The sequence below is a fragment of the Penaeus vannamei genome, chromosome 12 (genome assembly GCF_042767895.1).
Source record: "Penaeus vannamei isolate JL-2024 chromosome 12, ASM4276789v1, whole genome shotgun sequence".
NCBI lineage: Eukaryota > Metazoa > Arthropoda > Malacostraca > Decapoda > Penaeidae > Penaeus > Penaeus vannamei.
The window spans coordinates 26,662,443-26,682,442 of NC_091560.1; the positions used below are offsets into that span (position 1 = coordinate 26,662,443).

Here is a 20,000-nt window from a genome sequence, read left to right on the forward strand (position 1 = left end):
GCATGAGTAAATATGATATGATACACTGTATATTTTATTAGAAAATATGTTGGTGGCATCTCAACAGCACCCGTTCGAGGTTTGGCTGCCTTGGCAACACTCGGGTCTCCAGCTCCAGGCCAACCGGGCGTATAGTATTTACGCATCTCCAGCAATGGCACCAGCACATTTCCTTCGATCTATTAAGGTAACAGAGTGTAATCTGTGTGTCGTTTATTTTAGGTGATAAATGACGGCTGTCAATGTCTTACGGCGAAGGAATTACGTTAAGCTCACTTCAGTTACAAAACTACGCTACCGAAGCAGATGCATAACAGGTCTTCTTGTAAGTTGTAAGGCTTTATTCGCATCTGAGGCTTATGATTATATGGGAATGAGGACGCGATCAATTCACTGACAAGGGTACCACGTTAAGGTGCGAGACATGAACAGAATTTATTAAAATAAGATGCTATTATTTTTAGTGCGCTGGCAATGACCTTGTATTAAAGCCTTGAGCCAAGTTGCATCCGAGGCCAACCCGGCCACTCAGACAGGTTACAATTGCTATAACTCAGGCAGTCACAGTCCATATGCAGGGTGTAAAATATGTTACCATTTGACAAGACTAAGGGTACCGTGACAAACTGGCAGCCCGTACTATTCTAATGATATAGTTGCTTCAGTTCTAAGTGGAATTTTCTCTTAATAAATACAAATGATATACATTATATGTTAATATATATGTAGAAAGATAAAAAGGATTTTTTCATTTTAGGGTCTCAGACACTGGCATGTCCAATAACTTCCATTATTTTTGAGTTGCAACAGAATTACATAAAAGATAAGTTTCTTAAAATTATTCACTCAATTGTTTGCATATATTATTTTTTTTGTCTAAAAGAAGGGTGGCAGAAAAATGACCTGTACCACATTTTATGTCTTAAAGAGAGCTAGCTGAAAATTGACTCTTACCATACAAACATACATACATGAATGAATATATTTATTATATATATTACATATATAGATAGATTATACATATTCATATATTATATATAAACATTTGTTTATTGTATGTATTTATAAACTATACATACATCTATTATGTATTTGTATATCATGTAAATATATATAATACATATCTATATGGTATATAATCTTATATTGTGTATATCTTATGCATTGCATACATTTATATACTATATATACTTATATGATATGTTAATTACACAAATCCATATATTATGTATATATACATATTGTATCCATTTATATATGTACACAGTCCCGCTTGTAGGTATGCATTGTCACATATACATGATACATGATAAATATATGATAAATGATATAACTTTGGAGATAGAAAAATAGGTGTCTGGCCCTAAAGAAGATGCAAAACAACTTTTAAGATTTAAAAAAGGGTATTTAGAAATAAAAGGTTGATTATAATTGAGAAATTTATGGAGACAGAGGTATTCAATTTTTTTGCTTATTGTCAACATTATCTCAAAAAAAAATCCATGTCACTGTCCTCTCTACATAAAAACTTTAAATACTTTTCATATCATGTTTTTAACTGTAAATTGTACTCTGATGGTTACTTCTATTATTTTACCTTTTTTCTAAACAACAATTACTCTCATAAGACTAGAAATAACCAGCTAGTGACATTACCAGACACACTGAAGGCTCAGGCAATAAGGCATACTTTTCAGCATACTGAAATCTTCAAGATGCCTGGAAGACCAGTAATGATTAAAGTTTAGTAAAAAAAAAGTTTAGAAACTACCATAATCTATATATTCAGCTTTCAAACATGAGTGGCCTGTATTCTTATGTCTATTATGGCATTTATTAGGTGCTTAGTGATAAGATTTGCTTTTTCATTTGGATCAGCTAGTAAGGCTATCTTAAACTGATGTATGGCTATCAGATAATAATCTCTCCAGCTTATCAGTAGCCTTGATGCTGAGGGATTGTAGCTAATAATATTTGTTCTTGGATGCTTCATGAGATGTTGGGTCAAAAGCAAAGAATAGAATTTATACATCTCTCTAAACTGACATGTGATACAATTATTGCAATTAATCTGTTTGCTGAAAGGCCATTTATATAGTCTGATTTGTTTTGTAAAGTTTTTCATTGTAGTAACATTTATAGTTATAGTAGTCTAAAGTGAATGCACATGAATCAAGATCCAAGAATAATATGATCTATTCATCTAGTTATGGTCTATTTCAGAGTCTTCCCCTCCTGAACATTCACAGGAGCTACAGTGCATCTCCAGCTGTTACCAAACTTTTTATCGATGGCCAATTTGTGGAGAGCAAAGCAACTGAGTTTGTGGATGTGCATAATCCAGCCACCAATGAAGTAAGGAGCTTGATAAAGTTTGTTGAGTCAGGAAATAAAGATAATTTATAATTGGCATTTGCTGTTTGTGGATAACTGAAATCATACATTGCTGACTTACTCGGATGTTGATTTAAAAAAGTTTAATGGATAATTTAGATTTTCTTTTCAGTAATCCCCTCCCCTTCCCCAATCCCATGCCTGTTATTGTGGGGGGTTTAGGAGGTCGAGACTGAGGCCCAGTGTTGGGGGTTTCCCCTACCTTTTGCAGTCTTTTCTTCTCCCCCTTTTCTTTTTCCTTCTCTTCTTCAACCTCTTCCTCTTTCCATTTCCTTAGATGTGAGAGCCATACTGAAAGGGTAAAGGGTTCACTGAATATCCTTAGGGAGCCATGGGCATTGGTATACTCTTGTTTAGTTATCTAGCCCTTAACCCTCATGGCGACCCTTAGGGGTGAATTATTTCTCTTCCCAACATGTTCCAGGCTTACTATGTCCAATAATGATTTTCAACCCTTAATGGAGCTTTGAGGCTTGCCCCTATATCAACTAGCCTACAAATATTTTTTTCCAATTCCCTGACCTGGTTCTCCTTTGATCACAATTCTAAACCCAACTATTACTACTCTCTCCTCAAGACTTGCTGTCAGCTCAATCCATTCCAATTCACACACCCAGGTCATTGCTCAACTTTCAGAAAACATCCCTCTCGCACATTATCCTTTGCTCCATCTCCTTATCCTCCATAGTCTTCATTTTCAACCCCCTACTCCCTTATTTCTATTCTTCCTCCTGGCCTCATCCTTCAACTACTTTCACCTCTACCAATATTTTGAGTACTATTTTTGGCCCAGCTAAGTAGGATTGATCTTTGTAATTCCCCTTACAGCCCCTTACGTTGATAATACCCTCCTCTTTCAACAATGTCTCCACAGCAGGTCTAATGATTCATGCCTTGTCAAAGTTACATCTGAGTCCCAATCTTATGCATTATCTTTCTGGCAAACCTATTCTTGTCCAGCTTCACTCCTCCCATAATACCTGCACTTGGAACTCTTTCCATCTCCCCTCCCTGTTTATCATGGGTTGGTCTTGCCTGCCTCATTCACTATGATACAATTTCAGTATAGTGCTACACTATTCCCTCAATGACCTCCCCAATGAAGTTTGTATTGGTGGCGAGTCCTGACTGTCTGATCATATCAAACCCTCTCCGATCAATGTCAGAATTGTTAGCATTTTGGCCACCCTGCCAAACATTGCCACCCCACAATCCACTGCCCTCTAATTGCCCATCCTGGCCATGATCACTTAGACTGCCCCATCATTTACGCAAACATGCACATGTGCCAGTTGTGATGGCACACATAATGAATTTTATATGGATTGTCCTACCTGCAAGTTCAAGTCTGAGGCAGAAATTTTCAAATTCAAACTTGGGAGTGAGGCCAGGCAGGAAGCATGCTGATGTCTTGCTCCCTACTTCAATGCTGTCATTCACTTCGGCCTTCCCTCTTCTTCCCAAGATGTTTATATATATCCCTCAATATTTCTTACTCTTCTTCCTTACATTCAGGGTTGTTGGATTCAGTATGCAGTGACGTTTCCATGATGTTTTTGGTACATTGTGATGTATTAAGGATGTAGTAGGCAATCCATGGTATCACTGTCGACATTTTATCAAGATTACAGAATTTAGACCATATTCTCCTTGTTTACACTGAAATACAAAAATAATACAATTTGAATTTATTTTTCCCAATAATAATTTGATCCTGGAAAAGAGATAATATCAAATTTACTATTTTTTGGCTGGCTTGGACACAGACTAGTTGCTCCTTCAATACATGTTTTCTCCCCTCAATCCAACAAAGGAAACTAGAATAATACCGATAGCCAATCACAACACATGATCTGCAGCCAATCAGCACATTTAGGAAAACAAGAGTTGGAAAATCTAGCAGCCCTATTTACAGTACCACTTCAGTCCCCTCCCTCTCCTAGTCAAATTCTTTTGCCAGACACTCCAATCTCTACTTCCACAGTGCCTACCCCTCCTCCTAGTAGCTCTACCCATCACATCAGATAATCCATACATTCTACCCCATGTCCTTCTGCATCTGCACTTCAAACATATGTCCCCTCTTTTCCCCCCTCATAAAAAAACCTTTGTTTCACAGACCTCTCCAACTAGCTCCCTTTCAGAAAATCTTGGACATACAAAACTACTTAATCATGAGCCAATTTAACATACCTATCCCTCAGCCATCCTCCAATGACTGTTTACCTTTTCTCTATACTGTGAATAACTGCTGACATCCGTCTATCCTCCTTTTCATGTTCCCCCTACACCCCTTCTTCCTACTCTCTCCCATCACAATCTTCCCCTGCTTCATCTGCATTCCCCTTCCTTTCCTGTTATCCCTTCAGTCACTCCTGGATACACACAACTTCCTTTTGTTACAATAGTGCCCTTCCCTGGATTCTTCCCCTCCTGACATTCCTCTTGATACTGCTCTATGACTAATTGCCTCGTGTAATACCACACTTTTTCCTTTGACATTTCCTTGCTCTAATGCATCCATTTGATCTACTCTCCTTTTTGCTTATCCTTATTTTAATCCATATACTCACCTCCCTTTACCCTTTTCAGTATCATATTAACCTAAACTGCTGGTGACTTAATGTGTAGCACATTTGATCATCAACTCGCTCCCCTCTTTACCCTTTTTACTACTACACCATCCTACAATGCTATATGACCTGGTTAGTTATTAATATTGTTTTATAACCATTAATCATTCTCTAATGTTTTGTATGAATGGGTGAAAGATGTTAAATATTGAATAATAATGTAATTGTATTTTTTCATAGGTTGTGACCAGAGTCCCAAAGAGCACACAAGATGAGATGCAGGCTGCAGTTGATGCAGCCAAAGCTGCCTTTAAATCATGGTCTAAAGCCTCAGTACTTACGAGACAGCAAGTCATGTTCAAGTACCAGCAGTTGATTAAAGATAATATTGTAAGTTGTTGTAAACTTGGAAGGCATTTCTTTGGTAAAGTGATTATACAGATTTTGTATTTTGGTAATTTGTGTAATTGAAGATGTAAAAGAAAGAAAAAAAATCTTAGGGCATATGTCAGTCGAGATGACATTATAATAATTTAATCCGACTTTAAAAGCATGAAAATGTTAAAAATGCATACTTTCATGGTGATCACTGGTTTAGTTAGCAATGTTTACCTTCTTATTTATTTTTCTTAATGAATTTTTAGCATGAACTGGCAAAGAACATCACACTTGAGCAAGGGAAAACTCTTGTTGATGCTGAAGGAGATGTTCTGCGAGGCTTACGTAAGTATTATTTTATTCTCTTACAAAAATGTATGAATAGCATGTTAAAATGCTGTTACTTAAGTACCAGTTCGTATCCCATTTTAGTGAAAAGATTTTGTGATACATTTTCAAGTCCTTTACATTTGGTGATATGCCAAAGTAATATTAGTCAGGTTATGCCGTTTCCCCTATTGAGATGTTCAAGAAAAAAGTACAGTGAACCCTCGCTATAACGCAGTTCACCTTTCGCGTTCTCACTGCTTCACGGATTTGCATTGTGCATTGTGTTCTGCATTCTGATTGACTAAACAGTCTCTCCGCTTCTTCTATACCTGTGTGTCAATAACATTACAGTTTAATATGTACATGTACGTAAAACAGCTTGCCAAATTAAAGTTTTCTCTAAAACCCATGAAGCCTTCAGTTCGTATTGATGATTAAAATTATTATTTTACAGTACAGTAGTTATTTGTAAAAAACGTTTATACAGTACTTTTATTTGTTAAACAAATGCTTGGGCCTGTAAAAATGTTTTGTTCTTTGGTTTCAATGTATTGTAGAGTATTTAATTGTATAATAATTGTAAAAAAAATAAAGGTTACTTCTTCACGGATTTCACCTAACACGGGTTCTTTTTGGAACGTAACCCCCGTGAAAAACGAGGGTTCACTGTACATAACTAATACAAATCCGAGGAGACCTGAAATGTAAGACACTTTTAATCAGAGAACATAAAAATCATCACCTTCAGTCATTTTATTGAGATCTGTAAAGGCAATCTTGACCTAGGTCTCTATGAGCATTGTAGTCGAAGGCTCTTTGTTTTTAACATGGAATTGGACTAGTTATACATAAAAAAGATATATATTTGTCAAGGTAGGGTCAACTTTTACAGGCTTATTCATTTGAAGAGAAAAAAGTTATTGTAGATGCACCATTATGAATATAAAAGTACGTCTATGTATCCACTCAGTGTTTGTGGTTTGTACTTTGAGATGATGACTTGTAAATGTAAACAGTGATAAATCAAGAATCTGCTGTTATACATATGAAATTATTGTAGATGAGGTAATGGGGATTTTTGATATAGAGCTTTTGTGAAATTACTTTCATTTGAAGTGAATAATTTTAAGTTTAGTGTTTAGAAAAACATTGTTTAACTTTCATATAGCCTTTTTACAGCCCAAATAATTTAATTCAATATTTTTAAAAGCAGAGACCAGAGAGCCAAGAAAGTGAAGAATAGCTTGACTACAGTTCCTACTATCCAAAGACCTTGATAAGCCTGTAGTCTGGCTTTCACTGTCAAAGAGCCTTCATAAACTTCAGTAGTCTGGTATTGGCTGTAATTCTTAAGAAGATTTAACATGGGCTTTACCTTATATACCACTGATAGTTCATTGCAAGCTTTTGATAACTGCCATATATATGATTAGTGGTATATTTTAGTTTTTCTTCAGTGAACTTAGGTATTGAAAAGGGATAAAAATATGACTAAAGACTATAAAGATAATAGATTTTCTCAATAATAGAACATTAAAACACCTAAAAATAGTGAAAATTATAAGGTCAGTATTTACTGCAAAATTTCCTTTTTGATAAACACACAGAAATATCAGTATTCTAAAAAAAAAAAATTCCTTTAAAATCTTGTGGTGAAAAGGGTAATTAGTAATAACTGTTTTTCTGTCCCTTTTGTTGAGTGGACAGATGGCTAAAAAATCAAGACAGCTTATTGGTATATCCTCTTGAGCTACAAATATCCAATCTAGTTGCTCAAAACATCCACTTATCTCATATCATCACTATCATTACCTAACTAAGCATGGCAGTTAGAAATCTGTCATGCTGCGCTATAATTTTAATGTTCTCGGGTAGTTAAGAAAGTATTGATTGAATTGTGTACATTATTCCTATTACATTGTAAAATTCTTATTATACCTATTTCCTCATTAGTCAGTGAACTCTATTTAGGAATCAATGTTTGTTGGTCTAGTGTAATATCTGTCATGTCAATGCAAAGTTGCTTTGCTGCTGAATTCGTATGAATTAAGTGCATGGAATTGAAATTAAAGTCCTGCTATTAGGATTTAATATTTTGCTTACATCCTTTTAAGAATACTGTAGTTGAAACAATAGCAGACCAAAAAAAAAAAAAAAAAAAAAAAAAAAAAAAAAAAAATCATGATTTTTAGGAAAACAAGTTTTTGTAAATTCATTTATTTACATAAATTGTATTGACAGAACAGCAGGCTGTATGTGATCCATCACAGCATAACAGCACTTTAAAAATGAAGACATTTTTATATTGGGATTGTATGAGAAATGTTTAACTAAACTGTTCAGTTTGAAATATAAAGTGATAGATAATTTTCTGTACATATACAAAAGACCAACAATTTTTTTTTTTTTTTGTGGCTGTATTGTGCCCCAGACATATATATGTATGCATATCTATCTGGCTTAATTGTTGGTTTTAATCCTAATAGCATAAAGAGTGGAATTGCTATATAATGACACCAATATGATAGACACTCAGTGTTTGTATTTAAATTGCTTGTGGCAAAAACAAGTCATAATAAGCATGATAAAAAGTTTGTATAAGCATAACTTTTGCTAGTTTTGTCATTTTAGTCTCTCAAACTTTTTATATTTAACATATATTGCTTTACGTTGTGGTATCTGTGGAAATGAAGTTTTTCAATATATTACATACAGAGGTTGTGGAACACTGCTGCAGTATCACCAGTTTGCAGCTTGGGGAGACTATGCCTGGTATTGCTCGTGACATGGATGCCTTTTCTTTCCGTGTGCCCCTTGGAGTGTGTGCTGGCATTGCCCCTTTCAATTTCCCAGCGATGATTCCCCTTTGGGTATGTTAATATTGCCTTCATGTACTTTATACCTGTGACTTAATGATGACACTAATTTTGTTTTACTTTTTAAATATAATATAATGTTTGTAACCATATTTTTCTTCTCACTCCTTCCCTTGCCATTTCCTCTCTTGCAGATGTTCCCTGTTGCTTTGGTTTGTGGAAATACCTATATCTTTAAGCCTTCTGAGCGTGTCCCAGGAGCTACAATGATGCTGGTTGAAATGCTAAAGGAAGCAGGCTGTCCAAATGGTGTTGTTAATGTTATCCATGGTCAGCATGATGCTGTCAACTTTATATGTGACAATCCAGCTATTCGGGCAATTTCCTTTGTTGGATCAGACCAAGCTGTTAGTAACTTTTTTATTTTTGTAACTTGCTACTTTTATTTTTATATTCACCATTGTGGCTACAGATGTGTATAGACATGTGCTTGTGACACTAAATTAATTTATATATCTTGTCTCTCCACATTTATAGGGAAGGTACATTTATGAGAGAGGATCTAAGAATGGCAAGAGAGTACAGTCAAATATGGGAGCCAAAAACCATGGAGTGATCATGCCTGATGCCAACAAGGAAAGCACATTGACACAGCTAGTTGGAGCTGCCTTTGGAGCTGCAGGCCAGAGGTAAAAAGATACAGGATATATGTAAATTTACCATATGAGATACATTGATTCATGTTTGCATGTTCTGCCTTAATGAATTATGTATCAATATTAATTTATTGATTTAGATTTCCTTTTTATCCCTAGATGCATGGCCCTTAGTACAGCAGTCTTTGTTGGTGAGGCTAAGAACTGGCTGCCAGAGTTGGTGGACAGGTCAAAGAATCTAAAAGTAAATGCTGGGCATGTGGCTGGAGCTGATTTGGGTCCTGTTATTTCTCCTGAAGCTCGTGATCGTATCTGCAGTCTTGTCCAGGCTGGAATTGATGAAGGAGCAAATTGTATTCTTGATGGGCGTAATATTACTGTGCCAGGATATGAGAATGGAAATTTTGTTGGTCCCACTATTCTTGCAGATGTTACAGTAAGTAAAACTAAGGAAAGCTGTTTTGATTAATGAAATTGGTCTTGTTATGCAAAAGGTGATATTTTGCCATTCAAGTAACAGAATTGACTGATATATTATTGCATCCACAGCCTAACATGAAATGCTACAAGGAGGAGATTTTTGGCCCAGTGTTAGTTGCACTCTCTGTTGACACACTTGATGAAGCTGTGGACCTAATTAATACTAACTGCTATGGAAATGGTACTGCCATCTTCACCACCAATGGAGCTACTGCAAGGAAATTTACCAGTGACATCGATGTTGGTCAAGTAAGTATAGGAAGCTGTACAATTAGCAGTGCTGTGTGGGATGGTATCATCTGAAGTATTGGTTTAATTCATCTCTGGCATTATCTAATAATACAATGACATATTCCATGAAACAGGTTGGTGTAAATGTGCCTATCCCAGTGCCACTGCCCATGTTCTCCTTTACCGGCTCTCGTGGATCATTCCTTGGAGATGCTAATTTCTATGGCAAAGCTGTAAGTATGCTAAACTTATAAAGGCCTTGTTCTTAAGACTGATTTAGGTAATTGCTAAATGAATATTTCACACCATATGTGTGTGTTTTGTAGGTCATTAGTTTTAATACCACACCAATGTTTACATCCAAATTATCTAGCTTTGGGATTTTTAGAATGTCATGTTATAATGTGATTCACACCTGCACTTTTCTTTTTTACCCTTTTTGTAAACAAAGGATAACATGATAGTGCAGCTAAAAGAACTTATAAATATTACTGGAATGTGTTTATACGATTTCCTAACATGAAGATAATTTGTCCATTTGAATATTGTACTTTTATTTTTGTTCATAAATAAAAGGATCCACAAGTGATTAGTCACAAAGGAGTTTACTTGTTAGGCATGTTTTGATCTCTCTTGTTTAACCTACTCTTTGAATTTTTATTACAATTTGTACTGTTAATAACATAATAACTTTTAATAATAATAATATTATTATTATTAGAAATATAATCTTTGTTTTCTAAAAATTAAGGAATGGAGTAAAGAAGGGAGATCAGATAGGCCTTATAACAATCCTTGGTGGCTAAGTGCTTTATACACAAAATAGACAAAACAAAACTATAGTGGACATTAGCTGTACCTGATGCTTATGGGCTAGTGCTCCTCCAGAAACTTAAAGCTGGTTTAATAGACACAGATACAAAATTTTAAGATTTTCCATGAAAATTAATTCTAATCTTTTGTTTTAGGGCATCAATTTCTACACTCAGTTGAAGACAGTGACTCAGATGTGGAAAGAGTCTGACGTTACTCCAACACAGTCAGCAACAGCGATGCCAGTGATGCGATAAGCTTGGATGGTCAATTATGAGCTTGGAGAAATTCCTCTAAATTAAGCAGATATTATGCACTGAAGAAATGTTTGGAGGCATGAAGAGAGTTGCCAAATTTGGAATTGCAAGAAAAAAAGCTTATGTTCTCATACATTAGATGAAAAAAAATTCCCAGGAGTAACACCATGATATAAATTAATATAATTTTGCTGTTTCTTACATTCCAAAAGCAAACTGCATAGGTAAATGAAAAAAATCTGCAAGATTTTTTGGAATTTATGAAATATTTTTGTAGTTTATCTGTGATCACCCATATTCTGCTACATAAAAAGTGCAAATAGATTATCAGTGTTCCTCTAGAAAATTAATTGAATATAATAATTCACAGAAATGTAGTTTGGTGATATGCATCAAATGCATTCAGTGCAAATACTGATGATTAGTTGGGAGTGTTTGTATCAATAAATAAAATTAAGTACATATATATATATACATTGTTTATTCTTCCCGATTTCCAAGTTGAACAGAATGTTTGTTGATTTGTGAGTAGGGTTCTCTCTATCTTTATATTGCAATATAAATTTGTGGTAGTGAAATAAAGAACATTTCTTTAAAAAAAATGCTTATCAAGTTCTTTATGGGATATGTAGTCTGTTATCATAAATATTTTTTCATACTTTTTATATGTTAAATATCTTTCAAAAATTATTTGGGAAGCTTCACAGATCTATTTCAAGATGGAAAAATATATTTCTCAGTATCATCCCTCAGAAGAGGTTAGCCGATATGATAACCAGCAAAGGTTGTATAAGGGTAGTCAAGGTTGCATCATTTTGGGGGATTTTAAAATATATTCTAAATTGGAGAAAATTAGTGTTACAGAAAACAAGAGCAAAAACGGGAGAAAAGAGTTCAGTGAATGAAAGAATGAAATAAAGAAAAGGAACAAGAGAGATGAGGATTTCAATTTGTCTCCTTTCTTTCTTTCTTTCTTTCTTTCTTTCTTTCTTTCTTTCTTTCTTTCTTTCTTTCTTTCTTTCTTTCTTTCTTTCTTTCTTTCTTTCTTTCTTTCTTTCTTTCTTTCTTTTTTTCTTTCTTTCTTTCTTTCTTTCTTTCTTTCTTTCTTTCTTTCTTTCTTTCTTTCTTTCTTTCTTTCTTTCATCCCATATCCACTGCTGTCATAGAGGGGTTATGAGACAGAGATCGAAGACCTTACATTGGTCCACGGTATGCGGCCACTCCAATCTCTATTTCCCTAGTCCCTACTCCTACTACTACTACTCCTTGCTCTAACCATGGCATCAGACAACCTAAATGGTTCACCCCATGTTGTACCGCATCCGTTTTTACATTTACCTCTTCCTCTTCTCAGATTTCTGTCTCCTTTTCTCTCCCTCCTCTCCCCATCCCTTGCCCACCGTTTGCGTGTGTGTGTGTGTGGGGGGGGGGGGCTTTTAACTCATCCACTCATCAACTCCTTTGCCTATTTTTAACCTTTCCATACTACTATAGATAGTTGACGCATAACAACTATCACCCTTCCACCCTTTACTGTACCTATTTATAGTGCTATGTGACCTTGGATTTCTAGCACATTTATTTTGCCTCTTAAACAATAACAATCAACCATTCTCACCCTCATAAGAAACCCATTTCTCAAACTTCCCAAACCACCCAAACCAACCCCCTTTCAAGAAACTCAAGGACAATCGAAAATATTTGGTCATGATCCAAAATGACACACCTAACCCTCTCTCATCCTCCACTGTCTCCACTCCCATTCTCTCTGCACTCAAAGTGACTGCCGACATCCATCCATCCTCCTACTTAGGTTCCCCCTACACCCATTCCTCTCGCACTCTCCCAATACACTCCATCCTCCCCTGCTTATTCTGCACCACTCCCTCCCTTCCCTGTTATCCCTTATGCTCCCTCAAGGATACACATGTGATTCCCTTTTATCACAACAGTGTCAGTCCCTGCATCACCACCACCTGACATTTCTCCAGAAACTGCTCTGATCAAATCACCTTTAACCCCCTTTCCCCACTTTGTTAATCCCTAACCCATGGGCATTGCAGTGAAATCCCACACTCTTTCCTTTAAATACTTTTTCTTCCTTAGGCGCATACATTTGATCTTATTGCCCTTTTGCTTATCCCTACCTTAACCCATTTACAAACACACACACACACACACACACACACACACACACACACACACACACACACACACACACACACACACACACACACACACACACACACACACACACACACACACACACCCTCGCACGCACGCACGCACGCTCGCACGCACGCACGCACGCACGCACGCTCACGGACCTACCCGCACACACGCACACACACACACACACACACACACACACACACACACACACACACACACACACACACACACACACACACACACACACATACACTCTCTCTCTCTTTTCTCTCCCTCCCTCTCTCTCTCTTTTCCCTCCCTCCCTCTCTCTCTCTTTTCTCTCCCTCCCTCTCTCTTTCTCCCCCCCCTCTCTCTTTCTCTCCCTTCCTCTTTCTCTTTCTCTCCCCCCCCCCTTTCTCTATCTCTCTTTCTCTCACCCTCCTCTCTCTCTCTCCTCCCCCTTCCCCTCTCCTTCCCCCTCCCTCTTCCGCTGTCTGCCTGTCCCTCTCTACTTGATATTTTCTACTCCCCCTTCCCTTTTCCTTCTCTTCTTGAATCGCTTATCAACTGCATTAGAAGTGAGAGCCGTGTTGAAGGAATAAAAAACTGGCTTTGGGTCAGTATTCATGGGACTGTATTCCTCCGTTTGATTATCAAGCCCCTACCCCTCAAAGGGAGTAAACCATTTCCTTTCCTCACATATTCTGGGCTTACCATGGCCAATAATCATATTGTACCCTTATTAAAGGCATTGAGGCTTGCTCTGTATCAACTAGCCCCCAGACATTAACTTTTTCGATTCCCCGACCCTTGGCTCTCATTTGATCACGCCTCTGAACACAGCTACTACTACCCCCAGTCCATTAAAATCACCTAGCCAGGTCATTACCCAACCTTCAGAATTTTTCCTTCTCTCCCAACTTCTTCCACTCCATCTCTTCTTGTTCCAGTTGCCATTCTCAACTCCGCGCTTATCACTACTTTTCATCCTTATCGTACCCCTCTCTGCAGAACTACTTCAGGCAAGACCACCCCCTCTTCCTCTCGCTCAAATCCTCCTACTATTCCAGTATCTAAAGACCTTTTGAGTACTCTTTTTAGCCCAGCCAAGTGGGATGGATTTTTTTTAAATCCCCCTACAGCCCCTTACCCTGACAATACTATCCTCTACCAAAAATATCTTCAAAGACAAATATGCAAAATAACCTTTCAACTTTTCACGACTTGTCAATAATACCCTGATTAGCCTCACTGGCAAATCATCCCTACCTAGCCTCAATCTTCCCTTAATATTTGTACTGGAATTGACTTCATATCCCTGGCTGATTGTCCCATTTACTCACTTCAGTTTACCCTGTCCAATTTCTTGCTACCCTAAAATACCGTACTACTTTTGACATTAACTCATTAAAAAGTTTTGGATATCCTCCAGAGTTTCCGGAGCGGAGTTCAGTGGGGAGGTCTGAGAAAGGATGGTTTTCTTGTGATTAGGGGCAGAGCAGGAGCGAAAGATGTACGTGTAGGAGAGGATGAAGTAGGAGTAGGAACACTTTAGATTGTCATGTGCGGCAGGTAAGGCGAGGGGAAGGGGGCAGGCAATGGGGAAGTGGTAGAGATCGGACTATTTGGATTTAGAATGGTAAAAGAATTTGACTGGGAGCGGGGAGGGTTAAGATGGGAAGTTGAAGGGAGAGGAGAGAGAGAGAGGGAGAAAGAGGGGAGAGAGAGAGGAGAGGGTTAAACATGACCCAAGAGAACACCTCTCACCCATCCACCATCCAGTCTCTATTCCCATTCTCTCTACAATCGAAGTGACAGCCGACATTCAGCTTCATTCTCTTCTTGTTCCCCTCTTCCTCCCACTTGCTCCTACCACACCCCATCCTCCCCTCTCCACCTGCACCAACCCCCCTCCTTCTCCCATTATTCCACGTGTTCACGTGAACATCCATTGTCACAACAAAGTCCTTCCCTTGATGTTCCTCCTAATATTTCACCTCATTCCCCTTACTCCCTGCTTCAATCCTCAAATTCCTTGACTCCTACTTTTCCGACACCAATTCTACCCTTTTTACCCGTATATTCCATAATGGCTTTCCTGCACCGGATGTTCGAGGTTCCCTTTCACACAGACCTGATCATCTTCTATCATCCTTTAACCAATCTACTGTCTGCCTTGAAGAAACTTTTCTTACACATTGCCCAATGCCTATTCCTAGTTTTATCTTCCATTTACTCTCTTCCTGTTAACTCTGTCTGTCCATCTGAAAACACTGTGTTGTACTTCCCTTTCAAACCACTATCCCTGCTCAACTATTAGAATCCGTTCTGCTTCAATAATTCCGTCTCTCTGTTAAGTTCCATAGTGTTATTTTCCACTCCAAATTGCCTTAGTGGGACCATGCCCTCTCTATTAAAGGAGAAGTCCGACGTCAACTCCAACTGTTGCTCTCTCCTATATATATCCTGGCGTCCAGACAACAAAACTCTCCTCATATCACTTTATCTTCTTCTGTGTCCGCTTAGCCCCAAGTACCTTTTGATCCTCATCAATTGAGAGACTATACGTTGCATCAGGCCTACTTACCTCTCTCGATGCCGTGACCTTCTCTCTGTTTCCAGAACTATGCTCGTTTCCCACAATCCCTTCATCTTACCTTTTCCTCCTTTTCGTGCTTATCAACTACATTCTTCGTTCGTATGGAAGCTCTCTTCACCCTTTCCTCATCTCCAATCCCTTCCTCTTACTGCCCATTCATTCCGTCTTTGGCTTATACCTTCCTTTTATTTGACTGTGATACAGTATCAGGAAAATGCTACATTATTCCTCCCAGAAGCCACCGGAAGTCCCACGCCAATATTGCCAAGATTACCTTCTGTAGACACGACCTCCTCCATGAAGTTTATATTGGTGGGGAGTCCTGTTCTGTCCGACCATACCGACCCTTCCCCCATCGATGTCAGAAATATTGGCGTTTATCATGCCAAACACTCACTTCACAGCTTGATCCAAATCGTTCAAAAAGCTCTACACAATCAGCCGCAACTTTGAGTCTGAGGTAGTTCTCAGATTCAAACATGGCCTCACTTTACGCGCCGAAAATAACACTCCAGTGTTATTCTACACTCCGCCCACGCACGCACAACCCCCCCCCCCCACACACACACATATAGACAGGCCAGTGCATACTGCTACTGGTAACCCTGTCTCCAGTACTGCCTGTTGAGGTTGTCGGCGACTCAGGTGGCACCACTATTCTGGTTCATAGCTGGGTGAGGTGGATGTGTGGGATTCCTGATATATCACAGCTAACTTATGGAGCTGATGGCAGCAAGTCAGTGGATATGACTGGAAGCTTTAATAATGCCACTGTTTGTTAGGTTCCTTGACTCTTGCTTATCTAGTGGAAGTTCAGTGCAACTGAGCAAACGGTAGGGATGCTTCCTAGTTAGCTGGAAACTGCGGCAGAGAAAGAATCTTTGAGCCTCTACTCTGTCTAATTTTACTCCTGACCACTCTCCATGATAAACAAAACGAACAAAACTCATACCGCATCGCTCGTTGCCCTGGTTACTAAGGAGCGCGTGGTCCAGTGGGTAACCAGACTGCCAATGAGAAGCATGCTACTGGAAAGCATGCCTTGAACTTCAGAACAGAGGTGAGAATTGGAACGTGGGACATTCGGAAATTGAAAGAACTAGGCAAACTTCACATTTGCAATAAAATGGACAGAAACGAAGTGGTGATTCGAGTAGCAGTTTCAAAACAACTGGAAACAAGACTATTTTCTTCGCCGGCAAAGGAAATGCTGCATACAACCATGGAACATAGTTATAATTGAAGACATTGCAAAATCTCTCTTGGGAAACAACCCAGTGTCGGCCAGAATCTTGAGACTCAGACTGCAAGGAAACCCCCAGAATAGCATAATCCAATGCTATGCTTCCACTAGCACTGCACGTGAAGAAAGAGGCGAATTCTACAACTGTTCACAAGAAACGATTGACATTATCCTTTCCAGAGATATCAGAATCCTGTTAGGTGAAAAAAGACAACTCTGCATCTACATCCATCGGGGAATTTGGCAAAACGAGAATGGAGAAAACCATATTGATTTTGGTATTGCCAACAGTTTTGTAATAAGAAGCATTCTTTTCAATCACCATCCACGACACCTCGTCACTTGGATCTCTACAGATTTAAAACCAGAAACCAAACTGACTATATCACACTAAACCAAAAATGGAAAGGCAGTCTGAAAGATAAAACCAGACCAGGAGCCGACTGTAATTCTGAACACCAGTTGCTATATCAAACTGCATAACATAATGTAGCATGCAAGCTCATACACCACGTGATGTCAGCGTGGGTAAGAAAGAAAGAAAGAAAAAAGTCGAGCCAGCTCTCACTCTCACTTGGACTGCTCCTCGTACCGCGAGGGACCCCTCCCCTACCTTCCGCACGGTAGCCCCCCCCCCCCCTACCCTCCGCGCGGTAGCTGCCCTCGCCAGAGCTTGCTATACCGCGGGTATAACCAGCAGTCTCATATCGTGTTCTATTCAACTCGTGTGTTAGCTCTTAAGAAGAAAGAGGGAAGCCATATAAGTTCATTACTTTGCCCCGCCAGCATTGGCAGAACTCAGAATCAGACTGAAACGGCTCCAGAAACCCCCTCCACCAGTGCGTCTTGATTATGCCACCCTAAAATGAAGGGGACAAAGTTGAAATCACCAACAAAGTTGCAGCTCTAAACGAAAGTGATGATGGTAAATCCCCAAACGAATTAATAGAAGAAGGAAAGAATATAATTTTATCCACTTCGAAAGATAAAATTGCTTGTAGAAGAAAAAGATAATATCCTTGGATTTCAAAGGACTTAACCATCTACCAAATGCAAATGATAGGGAAAGACAGAAAAAAATATATCCACGATCAATGCCAACAAATTGAGAAAAAAAACATACTAAGCAATGAAAAACCTTTATCAAGGAGTCAAAAACGTAACTGATACACTCAGACCATCAATTGATACTAAGAGTTTTAAAGGGGGGGGTTATTGAGTGAAAGAGAAGTCAAACAAAAATGGGAACAATATTGCCACAAATTACACGAGAAAATCAAAATCACTATTCCAAATGCACCAAATCTGATCTACAACAATGAATAATAGCCACTACTCTCATACATTAAGAAGGCTATTAGCGAGCTAAAACTTGGAAAAAGTCCAGGATTTGATGAAATTCCATCTGAACTTTTCAAAAACACTGGCGGCAATATTTCAGTTTATTTCCACAAAATTTGCTGTGCTATCAGGACCAAGAGAGAACGGCCAGAAGACTGGATGAAATCAGTCTGTCCCAATTCCAAATAGGCGATACTCACGTATGCATTAACAATGGCACAATTGCTCTCTTTAGCCATATCAACAAAATCTTGCTCAAAATCAATGCAAACAGAATGAAATCAAAACTGAACGAGGAACTAAGTGACAAACAAGCTGGTTTCAGACCTGATATGGGCACTAAAACCACTTGAACCTGAACCTTAAAATGGTCATTCAGAAGAACTGAGAATATGCCAAAAACATCCATCTTTGTTTCATCGATTACAAAAAAGCCTTGGATATGGTCTCTCACGAATTGCTCTGGATTAGAATGACTGAAATGGGATTCTCTACTCACGCTGTGGAACTGGTTAGAAATATGTACAGCAACAAAACAATTACAGGGGCGGGTCCAGATAATTTTTTGTTGGGGGGCACAGGGGTAACAATAATAAATCGGGGAGGGGGGGCAAAAGTGACAAAAATTAAGGATCCCCACTTCAATATTTATATTGTACAGTTATACATTGCTTATGTTGTCATGCTGTGTGTACCATATATTGATATATACATATCATATATTAATATATTATTATATATATACAGGATCACTGGTCATTGGGGGACACATGAGGTGGCCATTCAGATTGCAGGGGGGTGCCCCCCCTCCCCGTGCCACCATTGAAGCTCCGCCTCTGAACATCTACAGTTAAAGCAACACACGGCCCCACTAACTCGTTTAGTATTGGACAAAGTATCCGACAGGGATGCATGCTATCTCTCATATCTCTCCACCCTTACAATTTACTCGGAAGGAATCATGAGGACTGCACTTGAAAACCACGAAGGAAGTGTTCACAATAGTCAACAGAGTGAACGAGGTCAGCAAAGAAGCGGGACAACCTAAATGCGAGCAAAACTAAAGTTATATAGGTCATGGAAATTGACAAAGAAAACAGAAAATGTGAAGGAATTTACGTATCTCTGCTCAATTATCACTGATGACTATATCGATGCAAAAGAGGTTAGAAGACTCGGTATTGCAAGAAATGTCATGGTTCCATTGGCCAGTATCTGGAAAGATGTGACAGTTTCGATTCCCACCAGAAAGAGGATGCCTCCATTCCTGATTTTCTTTTAAGCAATTTGTGTCTCTGAATGCTTGGTTACGAAAACCTTGGATAAGAAAAAAATACAGCCTTTGAACTATGGTGCTATCGACGTCTAAGAATACGCTGGGCTGAAAGAAAAACAAACCAATGGATTCTCCAGAAAGCTGATGTTAAACTGCTTGATCAACTTCTTAACACAATTCTGAAGAGAAAAATGTCATTTGTTGTCCACGCACTCAAGCCAAATGACATTGGAAAGGACCTGAATGGGCGCAGCCTATGGCAAAAGAGAAAAAGGCAGACCCAAGACCAGATTTTCAGACAATATCAGCGCTGACAGAAATTTCGTTAGACTAAACAAACTGGCACAGGACAGCTGTATATATATGTGTGTGTGCATACGTATGAATAAATAAATATATATATATATATATATATATATATATATATATATATATATATATGTGTGTGTGTGTGTGTGTGTG

The 20,000-nt window shown here is 38.4% G+C and overlaps 1 protein-coding gene across 1 annotated transcript; it reads left to right on the forward strand.

Annotated features, from left to right (window-relative positions):
• The first annotated feature begins 31 nt into the window (after positions 1-31).
• Positions 32-11,399, forward strand: LOC113808752 (probable methylmalonate-semialdehyde/malonate-semialdehyde dehydrogenase [acylating], mitochondrial). The gene is made up of 11 exons (XM_027360234.2): positions 32-187; positions 2,224-2,355; positions 5,208-5,357; positions 5,612-5,690; positions 8,391-8,545; positions 8,686-8,898; positions 9,029-9,180; positions 9,307-9,583; positions 9,697-9,876; positions 9,993-10,091; positions 10,827-11,399. Exons 1-11 carry the CDS (start codon positions 47-49, stop codon positions 10,926-10,928), a joined length of 1,680 nt encoding a protein of 559 aa, XP_027216035.2. The 5' UTR covers positions 32-46; the 3' UTR covers positions 10,929-11,399.
• Positions 11,400-20,000: the final 8,601 nt, after the last annotated feature.

Excerpts from the sequence above, each read along its gene's own strand:
- LOC113808752 (XM_027360234.2), top strand. The coding sequence starts at position 47 with ATGTTGGTGGCATCTCAACAGCACCCGTTCGAGGTTTGGCTGCCTTGG. Across the intron at positions 2,356-5,207 it reads ATAATCCAGCCACCAATGAA|GTTGTGACCAGAGTCCCAAA; the intron begins GTAAGGAGCTTG and ends ATTTTTTCATAG. Across the intron at positions 10,092-10,826 it reads CTAATTTCTATGGCAAAGCT|GGCATCAATTTCTACACTCA; the intron begins GTAAGTATGCTA and ends CTTTTGTTTTAG.